The 24,504-nt window shown below is 49.5% G+C and overlaps 6 protein-coding genes across 6 annotated transcripts; 4 read left to right on the forward strand and 2 right to left on the reverse strand.

The window, feature by feature from the left end:
- Positions 1-726: 726 nt before the first annotated feature.
- Positions 727-4,945, forward strand: N7483_012134 (uncharacterized protein; the record flags this gene model as incomplete). Its single annotated transcript, XM_057095561.1, has 2 exons — positions 727-2,145; positions 2,210-4,945. The coding sequence occupies 2 exons, from the start codon at positions 727-729 to the stop codon at positions 4,943-4,945; spliced, it is 4,155 nt and encodes a 1,384-aa protein (XP_056941532.1).
- Positions 4,946-6,027: 1,082 nt separating this feature from the next.
- Positions 6,028-6,267, forward strand: N7483_012135 (uncharacterized protein; the record flags this gene model as incomplete). Its single annotated transcript, XM_057095562.1, has 1 exon — positions 6,028-6,267. One exon carries the CDS (start codon positions 6,028-6,030, stop codon positions 6,265-6,267), a length of 240 nt encoding a protein of 79 aa, XP_056941533.1.
- Positions 6,268-6,839: 572 nt separating this feature from the next.
- N7483_012136 (uncharacterized protein) lies at positions 6,840-15,790 on the reverse strand (the record flags this gene model as incomplete). The annotated part of the gene is made up of 3 exons (XM_057095563.1): positions 6,840-9,213; positions 9,267-15,075; positions 15,157-15,790. The coding sequence occupies 3 exons, from the start codon at positions 15,788-15,790 to the stop codon at positions 6,840-6,842; spliced, it is 8,817 nt and encodes a 2,938-aa protein (XP_056941534.1).
- Positions 15,791-17,297: 1,507 nt separating this feature from the next.
- Positions 17,298-18,371, forward strand: N7483_012137 (zinc-binding alcohol dehydrogenase family protein; the record flags this gene model as incomplete). Its single annotated transcript, XM_057095564.1, has 1 exon — positions 17,298-18,371. The coding sequence occupies one exon, from the start codon at positions 17,298-17,300 to the stop codon at positions 18,369-18,371; it is 1,074 nt and encodes a 357-aa protein (XP_056941535.1).
- A 1,051-nt stretch (positions 18,372-19,422) lies between these two features.
- On the forward strand, positions 19,423-20,614 carry N7483_012138 (Longevity assurance factor; the record flags this gene model as incomplete). Its single annotated transcript, XM_057095565.1, has 2 exons — positions 19,423-20,202; positions 20,255-20,614. The coding sequence occupies 2 exons, from the start codon at positions 19,423-19,425 to the stop codon at positions 20,612-20,614; spliced, it is 1,140 nt and encodes a 379-aa protein (XP_056941536.1).
- A 458-nt stretch (positions 20,615-21,072) lies between these two features.
- N7483_012139 (transient receptor potential ion channel family protein) lies at positions 21,073-23,301 on the reverse strand (the record flags this gene model as incomplete). The annotated part of the gene is given in 3 exon segments (XM_057095566.1): positions 21,073-21,942; positions 21,953-22,803; positions 22,923-23,301. 3 exon segments carry the CDS (start codon positions 23,299-23,301, stop codon positions 21,073-21,075), a joined length of 2,100 nt encoding a protein of 699 aa, XP_056941537.1.
- Positions 23,302-24,504: the final 1,203 nt, after the last annotated feature.

Genomic DNA, 24,504 nt, shown 5'->3' on the forward strand with positions numbered 1-24,504 from the left:
GCAGTAATAAGCTTAACCCTGAGTTTTAACACTGGCATTTAGTCTACTCCATAGATGAGAATGACATTTAGAATAGTTTGATTAGATTGTAAATCATCCAGTGGAGTATTCTATTAATTAATGAGGCTCGAAATCTAATTTTCAAATTGAACTTATCCATGTGTATGTTAAAAATAGCGATGTGCTGTTGTATTTGATGCTTTTTGGTGACTTCGTATTAAGTGAGATGCGATAAACGAATAAGGCATCAAATTCAGGCACCAAATTGCCTATTCGGGTATGTGGCTTGTTTGGCCCCTGCAGCGATGAAGTTGATATTACCATCTTGGGAATCGTCAATATCATACTATCATTTCCGTCTTGGGAACTATTCTGGAGACCTCATTGCCGACTTTGGGAAATGGTGAAGTTTAGATCAATCTGGGAAGATTGTTTCGAGGTTCATGATGCATGGCAGGCTAGTATCAGAGATCACCGCTTCAAAAATAGAGTCACTTTATACTTCTAATCTTATTATACTTATATCGACTTCAAGCCGGCTAGAATCATACTCATTCATTACTCACATTCAGCATAGTAATTCAGTCTCTCTCACTGCTTGAAGCCGTTCAACTTTTCATTCTCATTCATCTATACCCTCACATTTACTCGCATTTACTCGCCCTTCGATCCCATCCTCATTAAATCTATACCCTAACCTTTTAAATATACCCATTATCATTCATCATGGTTAAGATCACCAATGCCGTTGCTGCTGGCTCGGGCTCCAGCCAGCTTGCCCCTTCCAAGATCGCCGATTTGCGAACCCCGGATTTCAAGAAGTCCTCCATCACCACTACCCAATCCAAGCTCCAGCAAATACGCGATGTTCTCGAGTCCCGCGATGCTGGTCTGACTCTGCCCCTGCAGACCATTGCCTTGTCCCAGCCCAAGCCCCAGCAGAAGCCTGTTGCGCTCCCTCGCTCCGAATTAAAGACACGCCGGCCGTTACCTTTCGAAGGCTCCTCCGATCTGGAATCGTTGGAAGCATCTACATACATCTCAAAGACACTGGAGTCTCAATTTGTTGATCAGATTGAGCTTGTCTGCAAAGAGAAGGAAGCAAGCACTTGGCAATTCATCTCTGCTGCTTTGCAGAGCTTCTTCTTCCGATATGCCAACGGTGATCTCGCCGTGGTCCTGCAGGTTCAGGATCAAGCTGAGCGTCCCCCTAAGGTTCCTGCTGCTCTTTGGACTGTTCTTCAATGTGAGGACTGTGCTGAGCACGATGTCTTTGGTCTGGCTGCCAATATTAAGCGCTCCAGTGGCTGGAAAACCCAGGAGCTGAACACTGTCCCTCCTGCCGAGATGGCCCAGGTGGTTATCAAGTACCAGGTAGGACAGACTGAGGTTCCTTCTCTGGGTTTCCAGTCTGAGTGGGGAATGCAATTCCACCTCATTGAAACTTCTGCTGGTGTTGAGGTTCGATTGGAGTTCCCTGCCAACCGTTACGACAACGGTGAGATGGAGCGATTCTTGGAAAACTTCATGACCTCTCTCACCAGCATTGTCACTAACCCCAGCCAAGCTCTTGACACTGTTCCCATGTGTGGACCCAGTGAACTTGCTTGGTTGAGCGAGAACGTCTGGAACACTGGCTATGTTCCCAACCCCTGGGGTAGCGCTAGTATTTGCCAGAAGGTCATTGAGCGTGCTTGGGCTGCGCCCAATGCGGTCGCTCTCTCCGACTCTGCTCTTGATAGCCTCACCTACTCGGAACTTGTCGAGCAGGTGCAGCGCGCAGCCGCTTGCCTTCTGGATGCTGGTGTTACCAGCGGCGATCGCGTTTGCTTGATGCTGAAGCCTGGTATCAGCGCTGTTGTGGGAATGCTTGCGACCATGTGGATTCGTGGTTGCTATGTCTACCTCAGCAATGACTTCGCTCCTGAGCGATTGGCTACTATCATCACTGACTCCGGTGCTAAGACCATCCTCTTTGAGACTGAGGTTGAGCATCTGGCTAATCAGTTGGTTGATGCGGTCTCCGCCGATGAGGCTCACCCTGCTGTTGGCACTATTAACATTGCCGAGGCCAGACAGTTTGATGGCATGGCTTACCTTCGTCAACCCGAAGCTAGTGATGTCTTGTACATGGTTTACACCTCGGTATGAATAATCTCACCAAAAGTTTAATGACTGCTAAGGACTGTTTACTGACTTTTCAATACAGGGTAGCACAGGTACCCCCAAGGGAGTGGTCATCTCTCAGAGCAATGCTCAGCAAATGCTCTCATCTCTTCACACCCTCTTTGAATTCTCTAACAAGGATCGATTCCTGCAGCAGACTTCTCTTGCATTCGACATCTCCTTTGTGCAGGTCTTCTCTGCTCTGTGCTCTGGTGCTCAGGTTTGCATTGCTGAGGCTGGCATGCGCAAGGACCCAGTCGCTCTTGCGAACTTCATTCAGGAGCAGTCTATCACTGTGACCTACTTCACTCCTACTCACTTTGCCCTTCTGCTTGAGCACAACTCCAAGGCTCTGCGCGAATGCCAGCAATACCGTGTTGCCTTGTTCGCCGGTGAGCGTCTGCCAGCTCGTTTGGCTCGGGCTTTCTATGACCTCGCTATCCCAGCCACTATGTACAACGGCTGGGGCCCTAGTGAGCCGGTCGTTCAGACTACTTTCCACAAGATCGAGGCCTCCTCCTTACCTGGCCTCGTCAGTGTTCCTATCGGTACCCCATTGGCCAACTGCCGTCACTATGTGATTGACAGCGCACTCAACCCCCTGCCAGCTGGTCTGGTTGGAGAAATGTGTGTGACTGGTCCTCAGGTTGGTCTTGGATACCGCAACCGCCCCGAAGCCACTGCCAAGGCCTTCATTCAGAGCCCATTTGCCTCTGAGAAGGACAAAGAGCGTGGCTGGACTACCATGTACCGCACTGGTGACAAGGGTCGCTTCTTAGTCGGCGGTGCCCTGGAGTTCCACGGACGTGTTGAGGGTGACAAGCAGATCAAGCTGCGAGGATTCCGAATTGACCTCGGTGAGGTTGAGGAAGCCATGTTCCAGCGCTCCATGGATGGCTCTGGCCAAGGCATTGTTGATATCAGCATTGTCGCGAGAACAGTTGACGAGACAGCTGACTCGCTTTCCTCTCTGACTGATGATCGTCAGATGATCGCTTTCATTGTTCCCAAGGTCGAGCTGAAGGATACCCAGAGCAAGACTGACTACGCTACCTTCCTTCACCAGGTCGTTGAGCCTGTGCTCAACTACTACATGCTGCCCAATGGATACCAGTTCTTGGAGGAACTTCCCACTACTGTTGGTGGCAAGGTTGACCGCATGGCTCTTATGCGCATGACGCTCTCTCTGGTTCACCCCTCTGTTGCTCCCAAGGCGACAGAATCCTCTGGGACTATTACTGCTGATGCCGACACTATCAAGGATGTGACCAAGGTCATGCGATCCCTGATTGGCAAGAAGAAGGTTATCGCCCCGACCGACAACTTCTTCCACATTGGTGGTCAGAGTGTTCTTCTTATCCGACTGCAGTCCAAGTTGAAGAAGAAGTTCGGCATCTCTCCTCCTCTTCAGGACCTTTTCAGTGACTGCACTCCCCAGGCTATCGCAGACAACATCTGCAAGCTCCGTGCTGGTGCTGAGGATGCCGCCAACGGTAAGGTTTCCGCAAACTCGGTCAACTGGTCTCAGGAAGTGCTTCTTGCTCCTTCTCCCGAGTACTCCAACTTCAACCAGCGCCGACGTCTCCAGCGCAATGAAGTCTCCAACATCCTGCTCACTGGTGCTGATACCTACATTGGTATTCATATGCTTTCTCAGCTGCTGAATGCCCGCCCCAACACCACTCTCTACCTTCTCGGAACCACCAGCCCCGTCGAGGAAGAGGCTCTGAACGCCAACATGGCCAAGTACGAGCTATTCCGTGACGGAATTACCGAAGAGACTCTTCGCTCTCGCGTCAAGTACGTTCCCGGCTGTCTGTCCGCTCCTAAGCTCGGTCTCTCCGACTCGGCTTTCTCTGAGCTCGCCACAACCACCCACGCGATCTACAACATCGGCGCCGAGGTTTCTCTCCTGAAGACCTACCACGACCTTCGGTCCGCCAACACCGATGCTATCCGCAGCATCATCACCCTTGCCAATAGCAGCACCACCGGTCACATCGCCGAGATCCATCATCTCTCCACTTGGAGTGTCCTGCACATGCAAACTTGGTACGAGACCACTCGCACCCGAACAGGAGTAAGCATCGACGAGGAGAACGCCTCGCACTTCTCTCCCCCAGACACAAACACCCACGGATACCTGAAGACCCGCTGGGTCGCCGAGATGATCCTCACCGAGGCCTCTCGCCGCGGACTCCCAGTCTCGATCTACCGATCCTCTGCTGTATCCGGTAGTCTGGCCACCGGCGTCGCCGCGCCCAAGCTGGATCTCATCCACAACATGATCATGAACATGATCCAAAGCCGCCGCGTTCCAGATGTGTGGTCCAACCCTAACAATATCGGTGAATTCGTTATCGATTTCATCCCCGTCGATAGTCTCACTTCCGCTATCACCGGAATCTCATCTGAAGAATCTCTCTTCAAGCCTGAACTCGATATCTACCACCTTGGTAGCTCTCGTCCCTTGCCTATCCGAGAGCTTGGTCCTATGATCCTGGCTATCCGTGAGGAACTTAAGGAGGCTCCGGAAGCTACACCGATTATTGATGTTGATGCTTGGTTGAAGGCTGCGAGAAATAGCTCTTCCGAGCAACAGCACCTTTACTGGACTGTCGTTGAGGATTATATGAAGAATGGACACAGAATGCTTGCGCTTGATAACAAGCGCTCTGTTTCTGCACTTGAGAAGGTTGCGCCTGGTGCGCAGTTCCCGAAGATTGATGCGGAATTCTTGAGGAGGATGTGGACCAGTCAGGCTAATGGTCACCAGTGATTGAAGATTGGAAAGATTGATATTTTATGATTTATGGACGTTAAATTTTTGTTTATGATTCAAATGTTCGATTTAGCATTGTTTTTTTTTGGATTATTTATAGATGATATCAATTTGATTGTTTGAACGGCATTTTAAAAACTTCTGATTTCAAAGTTTCTGGGAGGAATTAATTAACCTCTTTTCTTTCTCCAATACCTTTACTACTGGGCTATCTTTGACGGTTTTTTTAAGTCTTCCAGTTGACCTCTTCATGTTCATAGTTAGCCGATATTTATACAGTAGTTATTCTACCCCTTTGGGTACCACTCTTTCTATCATCTAGATACTCCTGTAGGTACCCCTAGAGGTACTTGCATACATAAAAGTTAAGGTCACCATTCACCTATAGTACATACTACTAGATAGTAGGTAAAATGGATTCTTATACTCTAAAGCCCATATGACATCTATACAAGCTAGCTGGGCTATCTGGGATTAGCCTTGTGACAGGAATCAATAAATGACAAGTCTGAGCATCTAAGTTATTATAAAATTTCTACAAATCCGTCGTCAACTTTCATTCCCCTATGGTAGAGCATTTCTCTACCTAAAACTAGGGCTACCATTGCTCTTCATATTTCAACTCCTATCCAATTTGAATTTCTTTCCTCCTACATCAACACTCTTCAACTATCTCACTACTTCTCATATCAGACCCTATTCGGTTTCGTCTTTTACCCTTCTGCACACACACCTCAACTTACTTTTCCCATTTACCATCAGTCTTCCCTTTCGCCAACAATCACCTTGCTTTGGCTATAACCCCGGTCCCATTGAGCCAGGAACCGCAGAGAAATCAGCCAAAGACGTCCAATTTTACGTTTACTCTTCTCTTCTACCATCTACTCTCATCTTTTACTCTTTCGGTCGGACTCTCTTCACGATGGCTGAGCCAACAAAAAGCAGCACAACATTGAAGTCTGTGAAGTCAGCGAAGTCAGCGAAGTCAACGCAGCCAGCGAATTCAAAGAAGCCAGTCACAAAGAATAGTGATGAGCATGCCGCGTCTAGCAGCCAAAACGTGTCCCAGAGCGGGAACAATGACAAAGCTTGCTCAGGATCATGCAACTGCGAAAGATCCCGATATCGAGGACGCTCTCATTCACCTCGCCGTTGTCCTCCCCATTGCCACTCTTCCCGGGATCAGTCTCCATGCCATCACAACCGACCTCGCCGCTCCCGCTCCCGCTCCCCAAACTATCATAGGTCTCACTCTAACTACCGAGCACGAAACCCCCGCATCTACAGATCTCCAGAAAGCTCGCTCTCATATGCGATAGAAAGGCTCTATTACGCGTCAGAAAGGGTCATCAAATATAAGCGTCTTCTGCTAGATGCTAGAGCTGACCTGGCCATGGCTGAGGGATTGGTTGTTATGATCAAAGGGCAATTATAGTGACTGGACCAAGCTGGGAGTAGGATACTCTCATTTTGGATCGTTTTTGCTTGCTACTATTGGAGACTGACGTTTGCATTTCTTGCCTTTTACACGAATTTGGAGGTATTTGCATTTTACTCTATTCAATTTGCTATTCTCGGTCTACTTTTTGGTTTATCCATTTTTGCATTGGAACAAAATTGAGGTCATGGGAAATTGCATTTATCATTCAAGCTGCTAAATTGAGACTTTTATTTATTCTTTTGCAGGTTAATTGGAATCGTCCATATCTATTTCTTAAAATACTACTTAAGTTGACTTGATCTTTACTTAGGCAACTACAAGTGCATTAGGAAGATGATTTAATCGCATACCAAGCTGATTGAAGAAATTTTCGCTAAATACAAACATTCAAAAGATCACATCAAAAATACATCAAATCTATAAACATTCACAAACATAATTATAAATCACTTAAGCAGTGTACTCCTCGACCAAAGAGAGGAAGCTCTTAAGCATAGCCTCAGAGCTCTCCTGAGAGTACAAAGCATCCTGAAGACCAAGCTGGAAGAGGGTACCACCATTGCGGTCCTCAGTAATCTCAAGAGAGATATCATATCCAGTCTGGGCATTGCCCCATCGCTCCTCGCTCACAGTGCAGTCACCACCCCAGCTGGCCCGATCCTGCGGGACTTGGCGGTAGTCGACGAACACCTGGAAGAGAGGGTTGGACTCAGAGGCACGGTTAATGTTCAGCTCGTTCAGGAGCAGATCAAAGGGCAGCTGAGAGTGCTGCAGAACATTGTAGATCTTGTTGCGGGAGTCCTGGACCATCTCCTTGAACTGGTTCTCGGAGAACTCGCGGCGCACGTGGATGGGGAGAAGGTTGAGAAGGAAACCCATGGAGCCCATGAACTTGGGGTCCAGACGGTTAGCGTCGGCGATACCGATGCAGAATTCCTGGAGATCGGGAAGAAGGCGGTAGATCTGGGTTTGGAGCAGAGCGACGTAGACGTGGAAGTTGGTGGACTTGGATTGGCGAGCGAGGGCCTTGATCTTGGCACTCTGGGCAGGGCTCAGAGTAGCGGAGGCGGTGTTCAGACCATAGCGGAGCATCTGGGGGCGAGTCTCAACCTTGGCGAAGGGAAGGAGAGGGATAGGAGGGAGATCAGTGGGGAGAGCACTGCGCTGGAAGTCGATGCTCTTCTGCATGCGGCCGGACTCGTAGTCGTCGCGCTGCTTCTGGCCAAACGAGCGGTACTGGCTGGCAAGGGGCATGGGGGCCATGGGCTTGCCGGAGTAGGCTTGCTCAAGCTCGAGGAAGAGAACACTGAAACTATAACCATCGAAGGCGATGTGGTGTGCACCAATCAGAACGTAGTGAACATCCTCGGAGACAGTGAGCAGGCGGATCTTGAGAGGCTCCCAGCTGTGCAGGTCCCAGTCGTGCTCGTGCATACGCTTGAACTCTTCATCGACTTGCTCCTGGGCGACGGACAGCTTCTCCAGCTTCAAAGTAGGCTTGGACAGGATACCCTGGCGCAGCTCACCAGTGGACTCGTCATCCTCGTCATCAGAGTCCTCGACGTCCTCGGGAACGATACGAGTGCGCATGATCTCGTGGCGCTGAGCGACAGTCTCGACAGCCTTGCTCAGGTCATCAACGCGGAGAGCACCGGTGAGCTTGAACATGACAGCCATGTTGAAGGTCTTCTTGTCCTCAATGTAGTTGTGCAGGAACCAGAAACGGTTCTGACCGAAGGACAGAGGAACCTGGATCTCAGCCGGGCCGTTCTCAGTAGCAACCTTGGGGTCGACTGAGGCACTGCTGACCGGTGTCTCAATGCCACTCTCAGATGACTCAGTGGCGGAGGCAGAGTCAGACTCAGCCTTGACCTCCTCTTCGCCTCCAGTCGAGATCTTGGTCATACCAGCGGGGAGTCGGGGAATGGCATCGGCAACCAGGTCCTGGATGGTACCACCAGCAAGAACCTTGAGGACGGGCATATCAACATCCAGCTCCTTCAGGAACCAACTGCGGACCTCAACAGCCATGAGAGAGTCGACACCCTGCTCGATAAGAGACATGGTCTCGTTGATGGTGTCCTCATCGGGGATCTGCAGGGTCTTCTTGAGACGGGCAACAAATCCGGTCTTGATAATCTCCTCAATCTGAGCAAGATCCTCAGCATCACCCAGCTGAACACGAACGGGAGCAGTCTGGGCACCGCCAGCCTGAGCAGAGTTGTCAGGGCGGTCCTTGACGAAGTGAGCGAACTTCAAGTCAGTCAGGATCTGACCAGTGATAGGAGCATCGGTGTAAATTCGCGACACTCCAGACACGAACTCAGCATCCTCAGTGCAGTCAGGGTGACCGGTAGCAATGGCCTCAGCAAACATGGTGAGGACATCCTGGTCACCAATGTTCTTGTGACCCAGACGGTTGAAGTGCTCGTTGTCGAGAGTAGAGCGCTCAACGTATCCAAGACCGACGATGGAAGAGATATCCATGGCAGAGGCGGCAAGACCACGAGCGCGGCGCTGGCGAGCCATGGCAGCCATGAAGGCGTTGGCAGCGGCATAGTTGCACTGACCACTGTTTCCAGTCACTGCAGTGAGAGAAGAGAACACAATGAAGAACTCCAGGGGAGTGTCATAGAGGAGCTCATCAAGCAGGATGGTACCCTCAACCTTGGGGCGGAGACAGGTCATGAAGTCCTCGAAGGACATGTTCTCGAAGATGGCATCCTTCATGATCATGGCACCGTTGGCAACACCACCGAGAGGAGGCATGTTGTCATTGACCTCAACAAGGAGAGCCTTGAGAGAGTCGCGGCTTGTGACATCACTGCAAATTTATTAGCAAGATTTGAAATTAGATGGGGGAAATGTAATACTTACCAAGACATGGCACTAAGAGTGGCACCGTGGAAGGCCATGGCCTCAACGAATTGAGGGTCAACCTTGGGGGAACGACTGGTCAGAACAACGTGTCGGGCACCGTGCTCGATCATCCACTGGGCGATAGCCTGTCCAACCTGGCCGGAAAGACCGAAGAGGACATAGGTCTTGTTGGCATCGAAGATAGTGCAGTCATCAATGGCAGAGACCTCAACAGCGGTAGACTCAACGCGCCAGTCCATGACAGTGAGATCACCCTCGTTCTTGACAGCAGTAGGGCACTCAGAGATCAGGACAGGAGTAGACGGCTCCTCAATCAGACCAAGGTTCTCGATGCTGTTCAGGGCAGACTGCAGCGCCTTCTGTCCCTCCTCAACGGAAACCTCCAGAGAGAGCTCAACTTCACTTCCCAGCACGGAAGAGCGGCCAAAGATGACGCAGTTGCGAGACAGGAACTTGGTAATGAATTGACCAGTGCTGTCAGCAGTGCTCTCGCGCTCAAGGTTGACAAAGGCGGAAACCTTCTTGGGGATTTGGCGAGAGATGAGACGCTGAGGAAGGCGAGGGTGGATGTAGATAGCCTCGGGGCGGTGGACCTTCTGGGAGGTGGTCAGCAGAAGCTGAACACCCTTGGACTTGGCAGTGCGCAGAAGAGCATCAGCCAGAGATCGCTCGGCGTCGTGAACGATGACAGTGCCAGCAGTTAGGGCCAGCTTGAGAATCTTCTCAGCAGTCAGGTAAGCCGCAATAGAGGCAATACCAGCAACAGCATCGACACCCTTCTGGGGGACAGTCCAGGCGGACAGAGAAGGAGCAGAGCTCTCAGCAGCCAGACCAAAGGCGAAGACATTCTCCTTGGTCTGGGAGTCAGTACCAGCAGCAAGCATGAGGTAACCAGCATTCTCAACGAAGATCGAGTCAAGGAGAGAGTGGGAGACCTGCACGGTGGTAGTAGGAGCAACGGACAGAGTCACACGGCGCAGAGGAGAAACATCGTGCAGAGTGACCGAGCTGCCATTGTTGCGGAGGACAACAGCCTCAGACTTGGGGTCAGCCTCGCGAGTAACCACGCGGCGAGAGGTGTTGTAGCGGAGGTTAGCATTCTTGCGGGGGTACAGGCGAGGAATGACAGCGCGTCCACCCTCCATGTAGATCTCAGGCTCAGGGCTGTAGAGAAGACCAGTGGCGGCCTTCTCCTTGGCAATGGTCTCCAAGAACTCGTGGCGGAGCACAGCCTCAGCGAGGATCTTCGCACCCTCCTCGTCAACCTTCTCAATGTCATACACTTGCAAGCGCATGTGAGGGTTCTCAGCACGCATGGTACGTCCGAAGGCGACCATCATGTTAGAGTGAGGAGTGGCAACACGAGATCCGCAGGTAGTCCAGAGGACGTTCTTAGAGTTGCGGAGCAAGTACTTGAGAGCATCGTGCTTCTCAGAAGAAGGAACACGCATGATAGGATCGTCCAGATCCAAGAGAGACACAATGCTAGTGCCCTCAGCCAAGCCCTGCTTGTGGGTCTCCTCAAGAGTAGGAATGCGGATGATAGTCTTGAAGCGGTCACCAATGTTAGCAAGGAGCTTCTCAGTGAACTGCTCGACCTGAGAAGTGGTGCCACCAAGGATAGTCAAAGTCTTGGAAGCATTGACAGCGGCATCGGCAGGAGCGCTCAGAGGAGAGCGGAGAATGTTGATACCACTGTCAACAGCCTGAGCGGCAAAGACAACGCTTGGGTGGGTAGCTCCACAAGAAGGAGTAGAGGTCTCAATGCCGGAGAAACCACACTTCTGCAGAGCAGCATCCCACTCAGCCAGGGAAAGCATGGGGCCCCAAGGACGACCGCTGTCGGCACCCAACCACCAGGTAGGCAGACCAGTCATGGGGAAGGACATGCGAAGAGCGTCGTTGCTGGTGAGCTCGTGCATCATCAACCAAGCACCGGGGCGCAGAAGCTGGCGGATGTTCTTCAGGACCTCCTCAACCTTGGAAGTGGCGTGGCAAATGAGGTTAGCCACAACCAGGTCGTAGGAGCCCTCAGTGAATCCCTGAGAGTCAGGAGCACGCTCCATGTCAAAAATCTTGTAGTGCATGCGGTGGCCATACTTCTCATAAGCCTGCTCACCAGCCTCAAGGTTAGCGCTGGAGGCGTGAGTGAAGGTGTAAGAGGAGAAAGCGTCCTCGATACCAGGAAGAAGGGCCTTGGTAGAGCCCCAGGTATCGGCGCCAACCTCGAGAGCGTGCATGCGAGGGTAACGGTGAGCAAGCTGCTCAACCATGCGAGCAAGCCACTTGTTGGGAGTCTGGTTAGAGGTGAAGAACTCAGCCAGAGCTCCATCCTTGGCCATGTACTTGATCATGCTCTCGTTCTCGCGAATGGCAGTGGGAAGGTTCTCGCCGACAATCTGGACCATCTTCCAGTCAGGACCCTGGTTGTTGGCAATCAAGTCGTTAATAACGTCCTGGGTGTCCATCAGGTGCTCCAGACCAATAGTGGCATGGGATCCACTGGCGACGAGGCCCTCAACATAAGCAGCCCACTCGAGCAGCTTCTGGTAGTGGGGAAGGGTGTTGGCCTTCTCCTCAGCGGTAATAGTGTCGACCAGCTTGCGGATGTAGAAGAAGGAGACACGCTCCAGGTTCAAGGCCTTCTCCTTGTCAGCAGCAGAGGGCTGCTCACCAGCGAAAGCAAGCTCACCATCCAGGTTCATCGACTTGTATTGTAGGTCAGAGAAAATGGTGGAGTCATCCTCAGGAGTGGGTGCAGAGAATGGGCGCAGGGTAAGACCCTCAACCTGGACGAAGGAATGGTTGCCCTCGGCAGTGAACAGGTGAATATCCGCAAGAGTCTCACCGTGGTGGCTAGCAGTGATGACAGACTGGTAGTTGATTCCAGAAGGCTTGCCCTCACCCAGGCGAGTGAAGCGGGGGTTGACCACAATGGACTCAATGAAGGTGGGAATACGCATGGCGAACATGCGGTTGTCACCGGGAGCAGAGTAAGCAGCAGAGGAGGTCTGCAGAGCAGTGTCCAGCATAGCAGGGTGAACAGTGAGCTCATCCTCCCAAGCAGTGCCGGAAACATCCTCAAGGATACCCTCAGCATAGTTGGGCTTGCGGTTGACAGTGCGGATACCGTTGAAAGGAGTCTCGTAGTGGTAACCCATGTCCCAGAAGGCCTGGTAGAAGTTACCAATGTCCTGGGGAATGAGGTTGAAGGACTCAGAAGAGATGATGGGCATGGTATCAGCTCCAACTTGCTCAAAGTCGGCAATAACACGACCACAGGCGTTGCGAACCATGGGGGCATCGTTAGCCAAGCTAGAGTAGCAAGCAAACTCCAGAACAAGCTGAGACTCGTTGTTCTCAATGATCTTAGCAGTGCAGTAAACCTCGAGTCCAGCGCCCTCATCCTTGAAGGACATAGCACGGTCAATGGAGAGGCCCTCAAGCTTCAGCGAGACAGGGTTGCGAGTAGCCAGGATCACTGCAGCATCCATAGCCATGGAGACATATGCGGTGGCAGGAGCAATGATCTGACCTTGCAGAGTGTGGCAGCGCAACCAAGAAATCTCGTTGGGACGAATGACGTTGCGCCAGGAGACCTCCTGGTTAGCAGTGCTCTCAATGCACTGGCGACCGAGCAGAGGATGCAGCTTGGCATGGTTGTTCATGTGAGTAGTAGAGATACGGCTCAGGTTGCCAAAGGTACGGCTGTGGTTGAAGGGGTACAGAGGCAGACCAGGCAGGAACTGCTTGGGCTGGAGCTTGCCCTCGAAAGCAAGATCGAAAGCGCTGAAAGAGACACCATCGCGACCGAGGTGAGTCCAGACAAAGCCCAGAGCGTTGGAGAACTCAGTCAGGTCATCCTTGCCACGGCCGAGGACACCAGAGTAAGGAATGCCAGCCTGGTTGAGCTCCTCGAGAGTGCTGGTAGCAGGTCCCTTCAGGGCAGGGTGGGGACCAACTTCCAGAATCAGATCAAAGGGACCATCAGCCTCAAGAGCCTTGGTAACAGCAGGGGCGAACATGACAGGGTTGACCATGTTGTCGACCCAGTACTGAGAGACGAGGTTCTCCTTGGACATGACCTGGCCAGGAGTGACACTGGAGTGCCAGACGGTAGTGCTCTCAAACTCAGTGGCATTGTTAGTGTTGCCAAGAGACTCAAGGTAAGGTCCGGCACAAGGAAGCATGTGGTGGGAGTGGTAAGCAGTGTCGACCTTCAGCTTGCGAACAAAAGTCTGCTCGTCCTTGAAAATCTCAATAGCCTCATCGATAGCAGCCTCGTCACCAGAGATGGTGACACTGGAAGAGGAGTTGCAAGCAGCAACCTTGAGTCTGCCCTCGAACTGCTCAAGCTCACAGAACTCCTGAGCATCCTCAAGGGAGGTACCAACAGCCATCATGGCACCCTTACCGCCATCGGCAGAGCAGGCCAGCTTGGCGTGGAAACCACGGTAGTAGGCGATGCGGATGGCATCCTCAGCGGAGACCAGGCCAGCGGCGTATGCGGCACCGATCTCACCAGAGGAGTGACCAACAACAGCCTTGAGCTGAATGCCAACAAGGCGAAGCAGGTTGACCAGAATCACCTGGACAGCAGTGCAAAGAGGCTGGGAAAGCTCGGCCTCGGCCATGCGAGATTTGTCAGCAGCAGCCAGGAGCTCATCGCGGATAGTCCAGGATGGGCGGTCGGTAACAGGGAGAGTAGCCAGCGACTGGTCGAGCTTGTCAACAATCTCAGAGACAAGAGGTGACACCTCAAGGAGCTTGGCACCCATGCGAGGCCACTGAGCACCCTGTCCAGTGAAGACACCCAGGATCTTAGCATCGGGCTTGTTGGAGTAGCGAGTCTTGAGATCAGAGTCGCCGAGCAGGGCCTCGAGCTTGGCAGTCAGCTCATCAACGCTGGAAGCGGAGATGGAGGCGCGGTAAGGCAGAGCAGAGCGGCGATCCTGCAGGGTGAAAGCCAAGTCACGCAGGTTGGTACCGGGGTGGTTCTCGAGGAACTCCTTGTGCTCCTTCATGATGGAGCGGAGGCAAGGGTCCGAGGCGGCAGAGAACACAAAGGGAGTGATCTGGGGACCCTCAGAAGCAGCAACCAGGCGCTGAGGGCCCTCGTAGGACTCGATGATAGCGTGAGCGTTGGTTCCACCGAAACCGAAACTGTTCACACTAGCCCGGCGAGGGTGGCCAGGCTTGACTGCAGGCCACTTGACAGCCTCAGTGGGGATCTCCAAGTTGTCGTAGAAAGGAGCAACCTTGGGGTTCAAGGTGTTGAAAAGCATATTAGGAGGAACGTAGCCATCACGGATGGCTTCAATTGCGGTGATCAAACTGGCCAGACCAGCTGTACCTTCGGTGTGTCCGATCACAGTCTTGACGGAACCAACCAGCAGTTTCTCATTAGTTGGGGAAGGGTTACCGTTCTCGAAGTAGGCAGTAGAAATAGCCTGAGCTTCTTGAGGATCTCCAGCCTGGGTACCAGTACCGTGGGCCTGGAAGAATTGAGGACGATCTTCCATGACATTAATGTCCAGGCCAGCCCGGATATAGGTTTGTTTGATCAACTCAGCCTGTGCGATACCGCTCGGCATAGTCAGACCAGGAGTACGACCATCCTGGTTGACCATGCTACCACGGAGCACACATTGAATGTTATCACCATCCGCAATAGCGTCCTTCAAGGACTTCATAATCACGGCGGCGATACCTTCACCACGAGCGTAACCGTTCGCATCAACATCCCACATGCGGGAACGGCTGTCAGGAGACAGCATGCGCAACTTACTCTCCGCAATGTAGTTGGCTAAAAAGGGAGGGAAAAAAATGATTAGTATGAGTGGGACTCAAATAGTGGGGATTCAGGAATCTAGATTCCTCCACTTACCGGGACTCAGAAGCAAATTAGAACCAGCAGCAAGAGCAACACGAGACTCTCCACTCTGGATAGTCATAGCAGCCTGGTGCAAAGCAACCATACTAGATGAGCAAGCAGTATCGATAGTCATGGAAGGACCATGCCAATCGAACAGGTAGGAAATACGGTTGGACGCAATACTACGGCCCATACCAGTACTAGCATACATTGGGTAGTTATCCCAGTCCTGAGTGAGCAAACCACTCCAGTCATCACACATCAAACCAACAAAGGCCGAAGTCTGGGAACCGCGTAGAGACTCCATTGGGATGCCAGCATCGGTAAGGGAGTCGTAAACACATTCCAGCAGCATTCGGTGCTGGGGATCAGCAGCCTCACATTCGGCAGAGGTAATATTGAAAAAACCATTGTCGAATGCAAGAGGGTCCTCATCCAGGAAGTAAGATTCCTGAACATCAGTGGTACCATGGTGAGTGGGGTCGGGGTGGTAGTAAGCCTCAACACTGTAACGGTTGGAAGGAACACGCTTCAGAACATCACGAGGGTTCTTGAGCAACTCCCAAAGCTTGGAAGGGCTGTTAGAGCCTCCGGGGAAACGGCAGGCAGTTCCGATAATAGCGATAGGCTCTTGAGTTCCAGACATGATGAATGATCGTTCAAGTTTCGAGTATTAGATGATAATAGATAATCGAAAGGAGTGCAGAATCTCAGATAGTGCAAAGTAGTGCAAGTATAACAAGTTTTAAGGTTATATGGGGGAAGAGAAATGCTTGGTATGCGAGAGAAGGATGCTTGGTATGCAAAAGAAGAGAAGGATGGAATGATGATTTGATCAAAGAGGTAGCAGAGTAGGGATCTATATAAGAATTTTGGGGTTGATATGCATGGTGAGTATGGATGAGTAGCATGAGTAGCATAATCCTCAGCTCTTCCGCAACGCATACCTGAATTAGAAGATGGCGGGATCGGCCCCATTGCCAAGATACTAGAAATGGCAATGGGGGTCAAAAATAGTAGAGAAAGAGAGGATAAACTAGTAAGAGAGAGTTCATAGCTTTGAATCCGCTTATTTAGTGGATTCGACGTCATAGAGTAAGCTCTAAGCAGTGTGATGATCATTTAGCTTCTCCTCAAGGGTTTTAGTGTAATGATTAGTCTCTTTTTAGTCTCTATATAATCCTATTTAGTTCTATTTAGTCCTATTTAGTCTCTATTTAGTCCATTTTTAGGGATATTAGTGTATATTAGTGCATATTAGTGCATATTAGAAGAATCCTGCAGAGTCCCTCTTCACCAATAAGAGATAATCTTATCCCCCACATTTCATACTCTAGATCGAACGCTCTGACTACGTCACAGCAAGGTCTAAAGTCAAAGCAAAATGAGACCCGACAATCAGGACCAGATGATAGATGTTATATCGTAAACCCGACAGACTGGTGCAAGAAAAGCCATAAGTGGAGACTGGATTATCCTTACAGGTAACCTGTACTCCGTACGGAGTGAGTACATAAGAGGGGTGGAGTTGAGGAAATGAGAGCGAGGTCCATAATAAAGTCAAATTTATGGTGGAGTGAGTATTTGAGCGTATTCAAGGAATTCCAATTAGACGGTTCAAGTACAATGTGCCACTATCTGCCGCACATGGCAACTCTATGGCTCTCGCCCCCAGAATAGCCTCGTATGAAACTGGCCCCCAATTCCTTGGTGAACTCTGAAGAAATTCTACTAATTCCCCAAGGTTTGAAGCTAAGGCAGGGTAGTGAAGAAGACTCTAAACCATAAACAGGCACAATTGACGTTCATCATGCATGGAAGCCCCCAAAAATGTTCCATTGGCCCCCAAAAATTCTATACTAGCCCCCAACTCCATCCACTTCAATTCATCCCCAAAATAGCATAAGCCCCCAAAAATCTGACAAAGCCCCCAAGAACAAGATTGCCAAGGCTGGGAACGAGCGGTGACTTCTTAATTTTGTGTGTAGATGTTCTAACCCGTTTGCACTTAAGATGAACTATCACCAGCGACAACCAAGTCAGACTGTGACATTAATTAATCTTGGCTTCAGGTCATACCAAGCTTGACTTTCCTTTATCCAAGTTTTCAAGTCAATTGAAACCAAAAAAATTCATCCATTCATTCACACATCATGTCTCTCCCAACTACTCGTTCCGCACTCGTCGGTACTGCCAATGGCAATACAATCCTTGCTCACGAAGTCCCCATCCCAACTTTAACCGGCGATGAAGTCCTCATCCGCACCGAGGCAATTGCCCTGAACCCCGTCGACGCGAAAATGGCTGGTCCATACATCACCGAGGGCTCAATCGCAGGTGTGGACGTAGCGGGAGAGATTCTCGCCATTGGACCCGATGTTGATTCCAATGATTTCAACGTCGGTCACCGAGTTATCGCCGGTGTCTTCGGTATGAACCCCAGGCGATCCGCATCTGGCGCCTTCGCTACCTACGTCGTTGCTTCCGTCGCGCTGGTCGTGCACATTCCCGATTCCATGAGCTACGATGTCGCCGCTTCAATCCCTACCCCCTTCATGAGTACGGGTCTGGCTCTATTCTACAGTCTCAAGTTCCCGTACCCGGAAACACCTTACAAGAGTGACAACCCTATCATTGTTCTGGTCTCGGGTGGAATGACCTCATGTGGTACCGCGGCTACGCAGTTGATTCGATGGGCGGGAATGATCCCCATTGTCACTTGCTCGCCGAACCATTTCGAGCAGGTTAAGGCGTACGGTGCGGAAGAGGCATTCGATTATAATGATCCGGAGTGCGCGGCTAAGATTAAGAAATTTACCAAGAATAATCTGAAGTTTGCGTTGGATTGTGCGACTACCACGGATAGTATGAAACTCTGCTATGCTTCCATTGGACGTGCTGGTGGTCGCTATACCGCGCTGGATCCGTTCTCGGCGACGGTCGCGGCGAGCAGGAAGGTTGTCAAGGCGGATTGGGTGATGGCGATCAGTTTGTTCGGAGAGGAGGTCGGCTGGCCCGAGCCTCATTACCGAGCGCTGGATCTGGATGTTAAGAACTTTGGAACGGAATGGCGTATTAAGTTGCAGGATCTGCTGCGGGATGGATCTATGAATCCTCATCCTATTGATACACAGTTCCGTGGTCTGGAGGGAGGTCTTGAGGGCATGGATCAGTTGCGGAAGGGACTTGTTCGCGGAAAGAAGCTTGTCTGTCCTATTGAGCATTAGGGACATTCCATGATTGACACGATGTGAAGCATCTTAGCCCTTGTTTTTTATATCACTAGATTTTGATTGAGTCAATTCAAATTAATTGAGTTTTAATGATCCCGGGGTTGATTGGAACTGAAATTAAGCATAAATGAAGTTGAGATGAACCTTGGAACAATCTCTCGCTCCTTGGTAATTCAAGTTTTGCAATGTCGATGTAAACTCTGGAGTAGGTGAACACTGTCAGCATGAATATTCTCCACTGGTAATTAAATCAACAAGGCTCGCAGCCTCGTGTTAGAATATGATCATGAAATAAAGCCCACGTGGTCAATTACTGTTTATTGCATCCAAATCATCCAAATCATGGAGTCAGGGGTAATGACGTAGACCCGATACCGGAATGGCTGTCAACTGGTGTCAACTGGTGTCATCTATAGATCATGGGCAACATTAAACGTAGATAACTCACAATTTTGAGTTAAAGTCAGTAAATCGGATAAAACTATTTAAATATTTGAGTTAGTCGTTATATCAGTATTGAATTCTTTCATCTGATGTCAATATCATTCAAGGTCGTTATGCAGTGTTCAAAGTTGGGATAAAACCAGTGATATATATACCACCTTAACTGTACTTACTACCGCCTAATAGTATACCAGAACTTCAAGTTGAAGTTTCCCTGAGCATTTCCAAGGTTTACTACTACTACTAGTAGTACTATTAAATTCAAGTTAAATTCAAACACTTCAAAGCACCCTGGATATCAATATCTATTATAAATTTATGTAAAATAAACACATCAACTTCAATGTTCTCATGGAGCATAACGGATATCAACCAAATCCACCGGACACGGACTCGGACTCCGATCCGACATTTCGACCCCAATTCTAACCAGAACAGGCAAAAATCGGATCTGCAAAGTGGCCGTTCAGATGCAATGATTGGAACTTGAAAAGGGGGCTAATTTACGACATCAGATTAAAAAAAAGTTATAAAAAGATTTAACCACCACATTCCTTGACCCTTCATCCTCCCTATCAACCTAGTGGAAGCCCAAGTGCTCATGGCAACATCTTCAACAACTCGCACCGGCACGTCGCGTCGCCGCGTGAAAGTGAAATCCGAATCAATTTCCAACTTGAATGGCCACGCAAATGGCACATTTACAGTCCGCGCATCAGCACCACACGCTCCTTCCCAAAAACCAAGACGTTGGCCACTCCCATTCCTCCTTCTCCTAACCTCTCTATCTCTATACGCGATCAACCCGACCGAAGATAGCATTCTCCACCATTTCATCTTCCTCTCCTACAAAGAACCAAATGCCAACCCCAAACTCGCTATCCAATATGGAAAAGGTCTCTGGGACATCGCCTTCGTCTCATTCTACACCCTGGTGCTCTTCACAGCTCAAGAATTCATAATGCATGAACTCCTCTCCCCACTCGCCCGCTTCTGTGGTATAAAATCACTCCGGAAACAAGCCCGCTTCATGGAACAGGTTTACTCAGTCTTGTACTTTGGGTGTACTGGTGTAGCTGGATTATATGTTATGCGTCAAACACCAGTGTGGTACTTTAATACCACGGGAATGTATGAAGCATTCCCTCATCGAACTCATGAAGCTGCGTTTAAGTTTTATTATCTTTTCGAAGCGGCGTACTGGGCTCAACAGGCTGTGGTTATGTTACTTGGTCTTGAGGCTAGGCGAAAGGATTTTAAGGAACTTGTTGCTCATCATATCGTTACTTTGGCACTTATTGGTCTGAGTTATCGGTTTCATTTTACTTATATTGGTATTGCTATTTATACTACTCACGATATTAGTGATTTTTTCTTATCGGTGCGTTTAATACTTCATGGATTTGGTTGGGAATTATGCTAATTGTTTGAAGCTCTCGAAATCTTTCCATTACACTGGCTCGGATCTTGTTATCCCTTTTTACGCTGTCAATGTGGTCGCTTGGATTTATCTCCGCCATTACCAGAACCTCCGCGTTCTTTATTCCTTACTCACGGAGTTCAGGACTGTTGGTCCCTATGAACTCAATTGGGAGACGCAGCAGTATAAGTGCTGGATCTCCAATATCATTACTTTCACTCTCCTGGCTATGTTGCAGGCTTTGAATCTCTTTTGGTTGTATTGTCTTGGACGCAGCGCTTGGAAGCTTTTGGCGTATGGGGAGAAGAAGGATGATCGGTCGGATGATTCGGGAGATGAGGGTGCCCATGCGAATGGGAATGCGAAAAAGTGAGTCAAGGACTGTCGAGTCTTGGACGTGGTGCAATCTTTATGAGGATTTGTATAATGGTCTTGGTTCATGTATTAATATCTTGCATGTGTGGTCTTGGATACCATCGGGATAAGCTCCAGATGGTCACGGTCACGGTCTTATGGGTTTAATGTTTATGTATTATAGTAATTGCCCTGCTCAAGTCATGGGTCTAATAATGTACATTGTTTTTTAAGTTAGAGGGACTAAAGTACTTTACTGAGATGGAATCATTTTAATTTTGATCATTTTCAAAGTGAGTTCATTATTTACACACTAAGAACAACCGAGGATGACCAAACGCCAGGTTTGCAATGTACAGAAGCCACGCCAGCCTCTCAAGAAATGTACACAAGTAAGAAATGAAAAGAAAGAGTAGAAGCTGAAAGGTAGAGATGGTGGGAGGAGAAAGAAATACAATGTTAAAGAAGGAAAGAAGTTCATGATCGCCTTGATGGATGGCTGTATGCCGGGGAAACAGGCGATCGCCTTCCAGAGTTATCGGAGCTGGTAGGGATCAATGGGAGTGTTGGTTCCAGCACATCTTGTACTGGTGACCTGGGAGCCCCCAATTTTTCATTGGTTTGACTCGGTGATCGGTCATCCAGGTTGTATCGAGAGCCCTGGTGACTCAGCGACATGTTCAGTTCGTTATTCGACTCGGCGTGCGAGGATTCATCGATGTTCCACCGAGATCCCAGACGGCTGTCGTCGCCTCGAGCTGTCTTCTCCAGAGGGAGGAGCTCGGTTGTCATGCGATTCTCCATACCCATACCGGAGAGGCGGAAGGATTCGCGGTTCTCGGAAAGACGCTTGTATTTCGCATCAGGCTCCTTCAAAGTGAAGGCGTAGAAGAATCCGATGAACAGCCAGATCAGGAGCGCGAGGGTGAAGATCGCGCTGAACAAGACCCACAAAACACCGCAGATACTGGTCATCATTTGGGGTTGGTTGAAGACATCGGAGAAGATGAGCATGAAGAGTGCGTTCAAGAAATTGAGTGACGCAGCGGTAATGGCGAACCCGTTCGCGGCGCGATCCATAAATGGCTTGATCACTATGGTGGCCACCAGTACACCGGCTTCCAGAACCAGAAGGATAATCGATTGAGGGATCCAAGCACTCTGCGCAAAGGCAGTAACCATGCCGCGAATGACAGTCGAAGCCAAAACGGGGAGAATAAAGTAGTATGCCTGCGCGCGGTAGTTGACGTATAGGAAACCCCATTTGGTGAGAGTAACGGGGTCGGAGTATAAGGTGTATGCGGGGGGGCTCATTGAGGGCTTTGGAGGCTCTGGCACGTTGGAAGACTCGGAAAACGGCATAGAAGAGTACAAGACTCATCACGACCCACATACTAACTGCCAGAACGATCTCTGCGGCGGAGTCTCGTTGAATCAGTTCCCACATGCACAGTGTGCACATCTGAGGGTAACCTAGGGACACAACACGATAAAGACTTCCTCGCATGAAAGTCTGCCATTCCGAGGTCGCATTGGCCGCCTGCGCGAGACGGGAGTTGTTGATCTTTTTGGCAAGAATGGGTAACACGAAACGAAGGAATAGGATGGCTATGATGATCAGGACGGCCACAAAGTAGAAGAACAGGTATCCGGTCATGAAGATGTTCGATGATTCGATATCTGCGATGTAAGCGACTCGCTCAATACCGCGCACGGTTTGTTCTGTTCCATCACTCGTAGTGTCGGTGGATCGCTTGGCCACATAGACTGATTCGTTATCGGTCAAAGTGAGGAGATCGGCGGCTGTACCTCCAGTCGCGCGCTGAAACCATGTTGCGATCGTCTGTAAAGCGGTGGTGTGCAGAATTCCCATGGTCCATTGGAAGAGTTGGGTCCACGACTGAACGATGGGCGGGAAATCGACGGCACTCATGCCTGCAATAGCCTGGTTCTGCATAAACCCGAGAAACAACATGGTACGGAAATTCAGGTGGGTGGCGATAACGGTATGTCCCAAAATTGAAATGATCACGGTCGTGATAAGGCCCACTCCGGTGACAACTGCTAGAACCCAAGCTACTGCAGGTTGATCGACTGTTTTGGAGTTTCGAACGCGCGTTTCGATACATGTCACTTGGGCGCCGGATGTGTAGTTTTTCAAGTTGAGACGAACGATGGCATCGAGATCGGGAATAGTATAAGTAATGCCTATTGACGGGAAATTAGGTTAGATGGTGCACATTCTTGATGTATATCCCCTGATTCCACATTCCTCTCATGGAAAAGATAACGATTATGCCATATATCGGATTAAATAGAATACTCACCAGGAATATCGCTCATGATAGAGGAAGAAACGGAAAGATGAGCGGTAGGAATAGTCAATTGTGCCTGTTCGACGGGACACAAACCCAACCCATCGTTGGGAAAGGTACAAGGGTCGAGTTCCTTGGAAATCGCAGTATAACCATAGACTAGCAGAGCGACCTCGATCTTGAACTTGGCTAGATAATTGATTTTACCATCGAAGGCGATACTGGCGGAATTGTTATTGGGAGTGAACACAACGCTGAAGTGGTCGACAGAGATAATGCCATCATCGGAACATGGCACTAAAGAGGTAGCTTCTAATAAATTGATGGCAGAGACGAGAGGGAGGAAAAAGAGAGCCCCGGCCAGCCCGGCGGTCCAGGAGGGGAACTTCATAGCGAAAGAGAAGGAAGATGGGATTTCTCCCAGAGAAATCCGGATAGAATCAAAATTTTAAAAGAGTGAATGGTTGACAAGAATCGGGAAAATTGTCTTTATGGAATCTTGACAGTTGGAGAGAACCCCATATTCGAGCCCGAGGGGGTTGGTTAGAGAAGGCGCTTAGGTTGATGTGAGAAGGGGGAGAAGCAGAGAACCAGGGGAGTAACAAGATGATCAAATGTGCCAAGAAATTTGGGGATTTTAAGGCAGCCGTAAATCCAATACGAAAGAAACAGATTAAAAACGGTCAAAAGAGAGAGAAAACACTGAAAACACTGCCACCTTTGTTTCAAAGTGGAGAAAAATCACGCTGATTCAGCAATATAAAAATAGAGGATGAGGTGGACAATGCGGAGACTTCTTTTTGGACTTAGTGAAAGAAGAAAAGAATTTGCTTGATCTACGTTTCACTTTGTATATCATAATCTAGATCATATGTCAATCCATTAATCCATCCATGTCAATGACTATATTTACTAATAAACATTGCTGATCTTCTGATCCACACATGTGCAGTGCAGTGCAATTACACCCAAGTCACCCGAGACATCCATGCTTACGACTCCTACAGAATATGGAGTACAGCGCTTACGAACCCCCTTCAAAGGTCTCTGCAACTCCAGACCTTTAAGGCCCTTTAAACATTTCCCTTACAGCCCAGAATACCACCAAGTGAACCAAATCCACATTACCAAACCAGAAAAGGATAAGTGGACAAAATGGATTTACCAATAGTAACAATCCACTAAGACACTAAGACACTTCACAATACTCACAATACTCACAATTACTCTCTTACTCTCAATACTCTCAATACTCCCCAAGTTATGTCTGCTGGACAGTTCTCTGGTAAGCTGGTAATTAATTTTATTGCAGACTCCACTCACCCCTGAATGATTCCTTTTAACTGGTTCTTTATCATGTAGGGTCGATCGAAAACTGGGGACCAACGCGTCGTTCAGACGGGAAGACCCTGTGAAATGTGGCACCGATGATGCGTCGTCTCCATATTTCAGTCAATACCAGGCGTTCACGTTTTTTTCTTTTTTTCCCTTTTCTTTCCCTGGGCATTTCCTGATTCTGTGGCGCGGAAGTTGGCGGATTACATTGTTATAATCCACTGATTGGTTTATGTTTCGAAAAAGGGGAATGTGGCTC

This window comes from Penicillium malachiteum, assembly GCF_028827825.1.
Source record: "Penicillium malachiteum strain IBT 17515 chromosome Unknown utg000005l:1.0-9002435.0:326005.0-9005861.0, whole genome shotgun sequence".
Classification (NCBI taxonomy): Eukaryota; Fungi; Ascomycota; class Eurotiomycetes; order Eurotiales; family Aspergillaceae; genus Penicillium; species Penicillium malachiteum.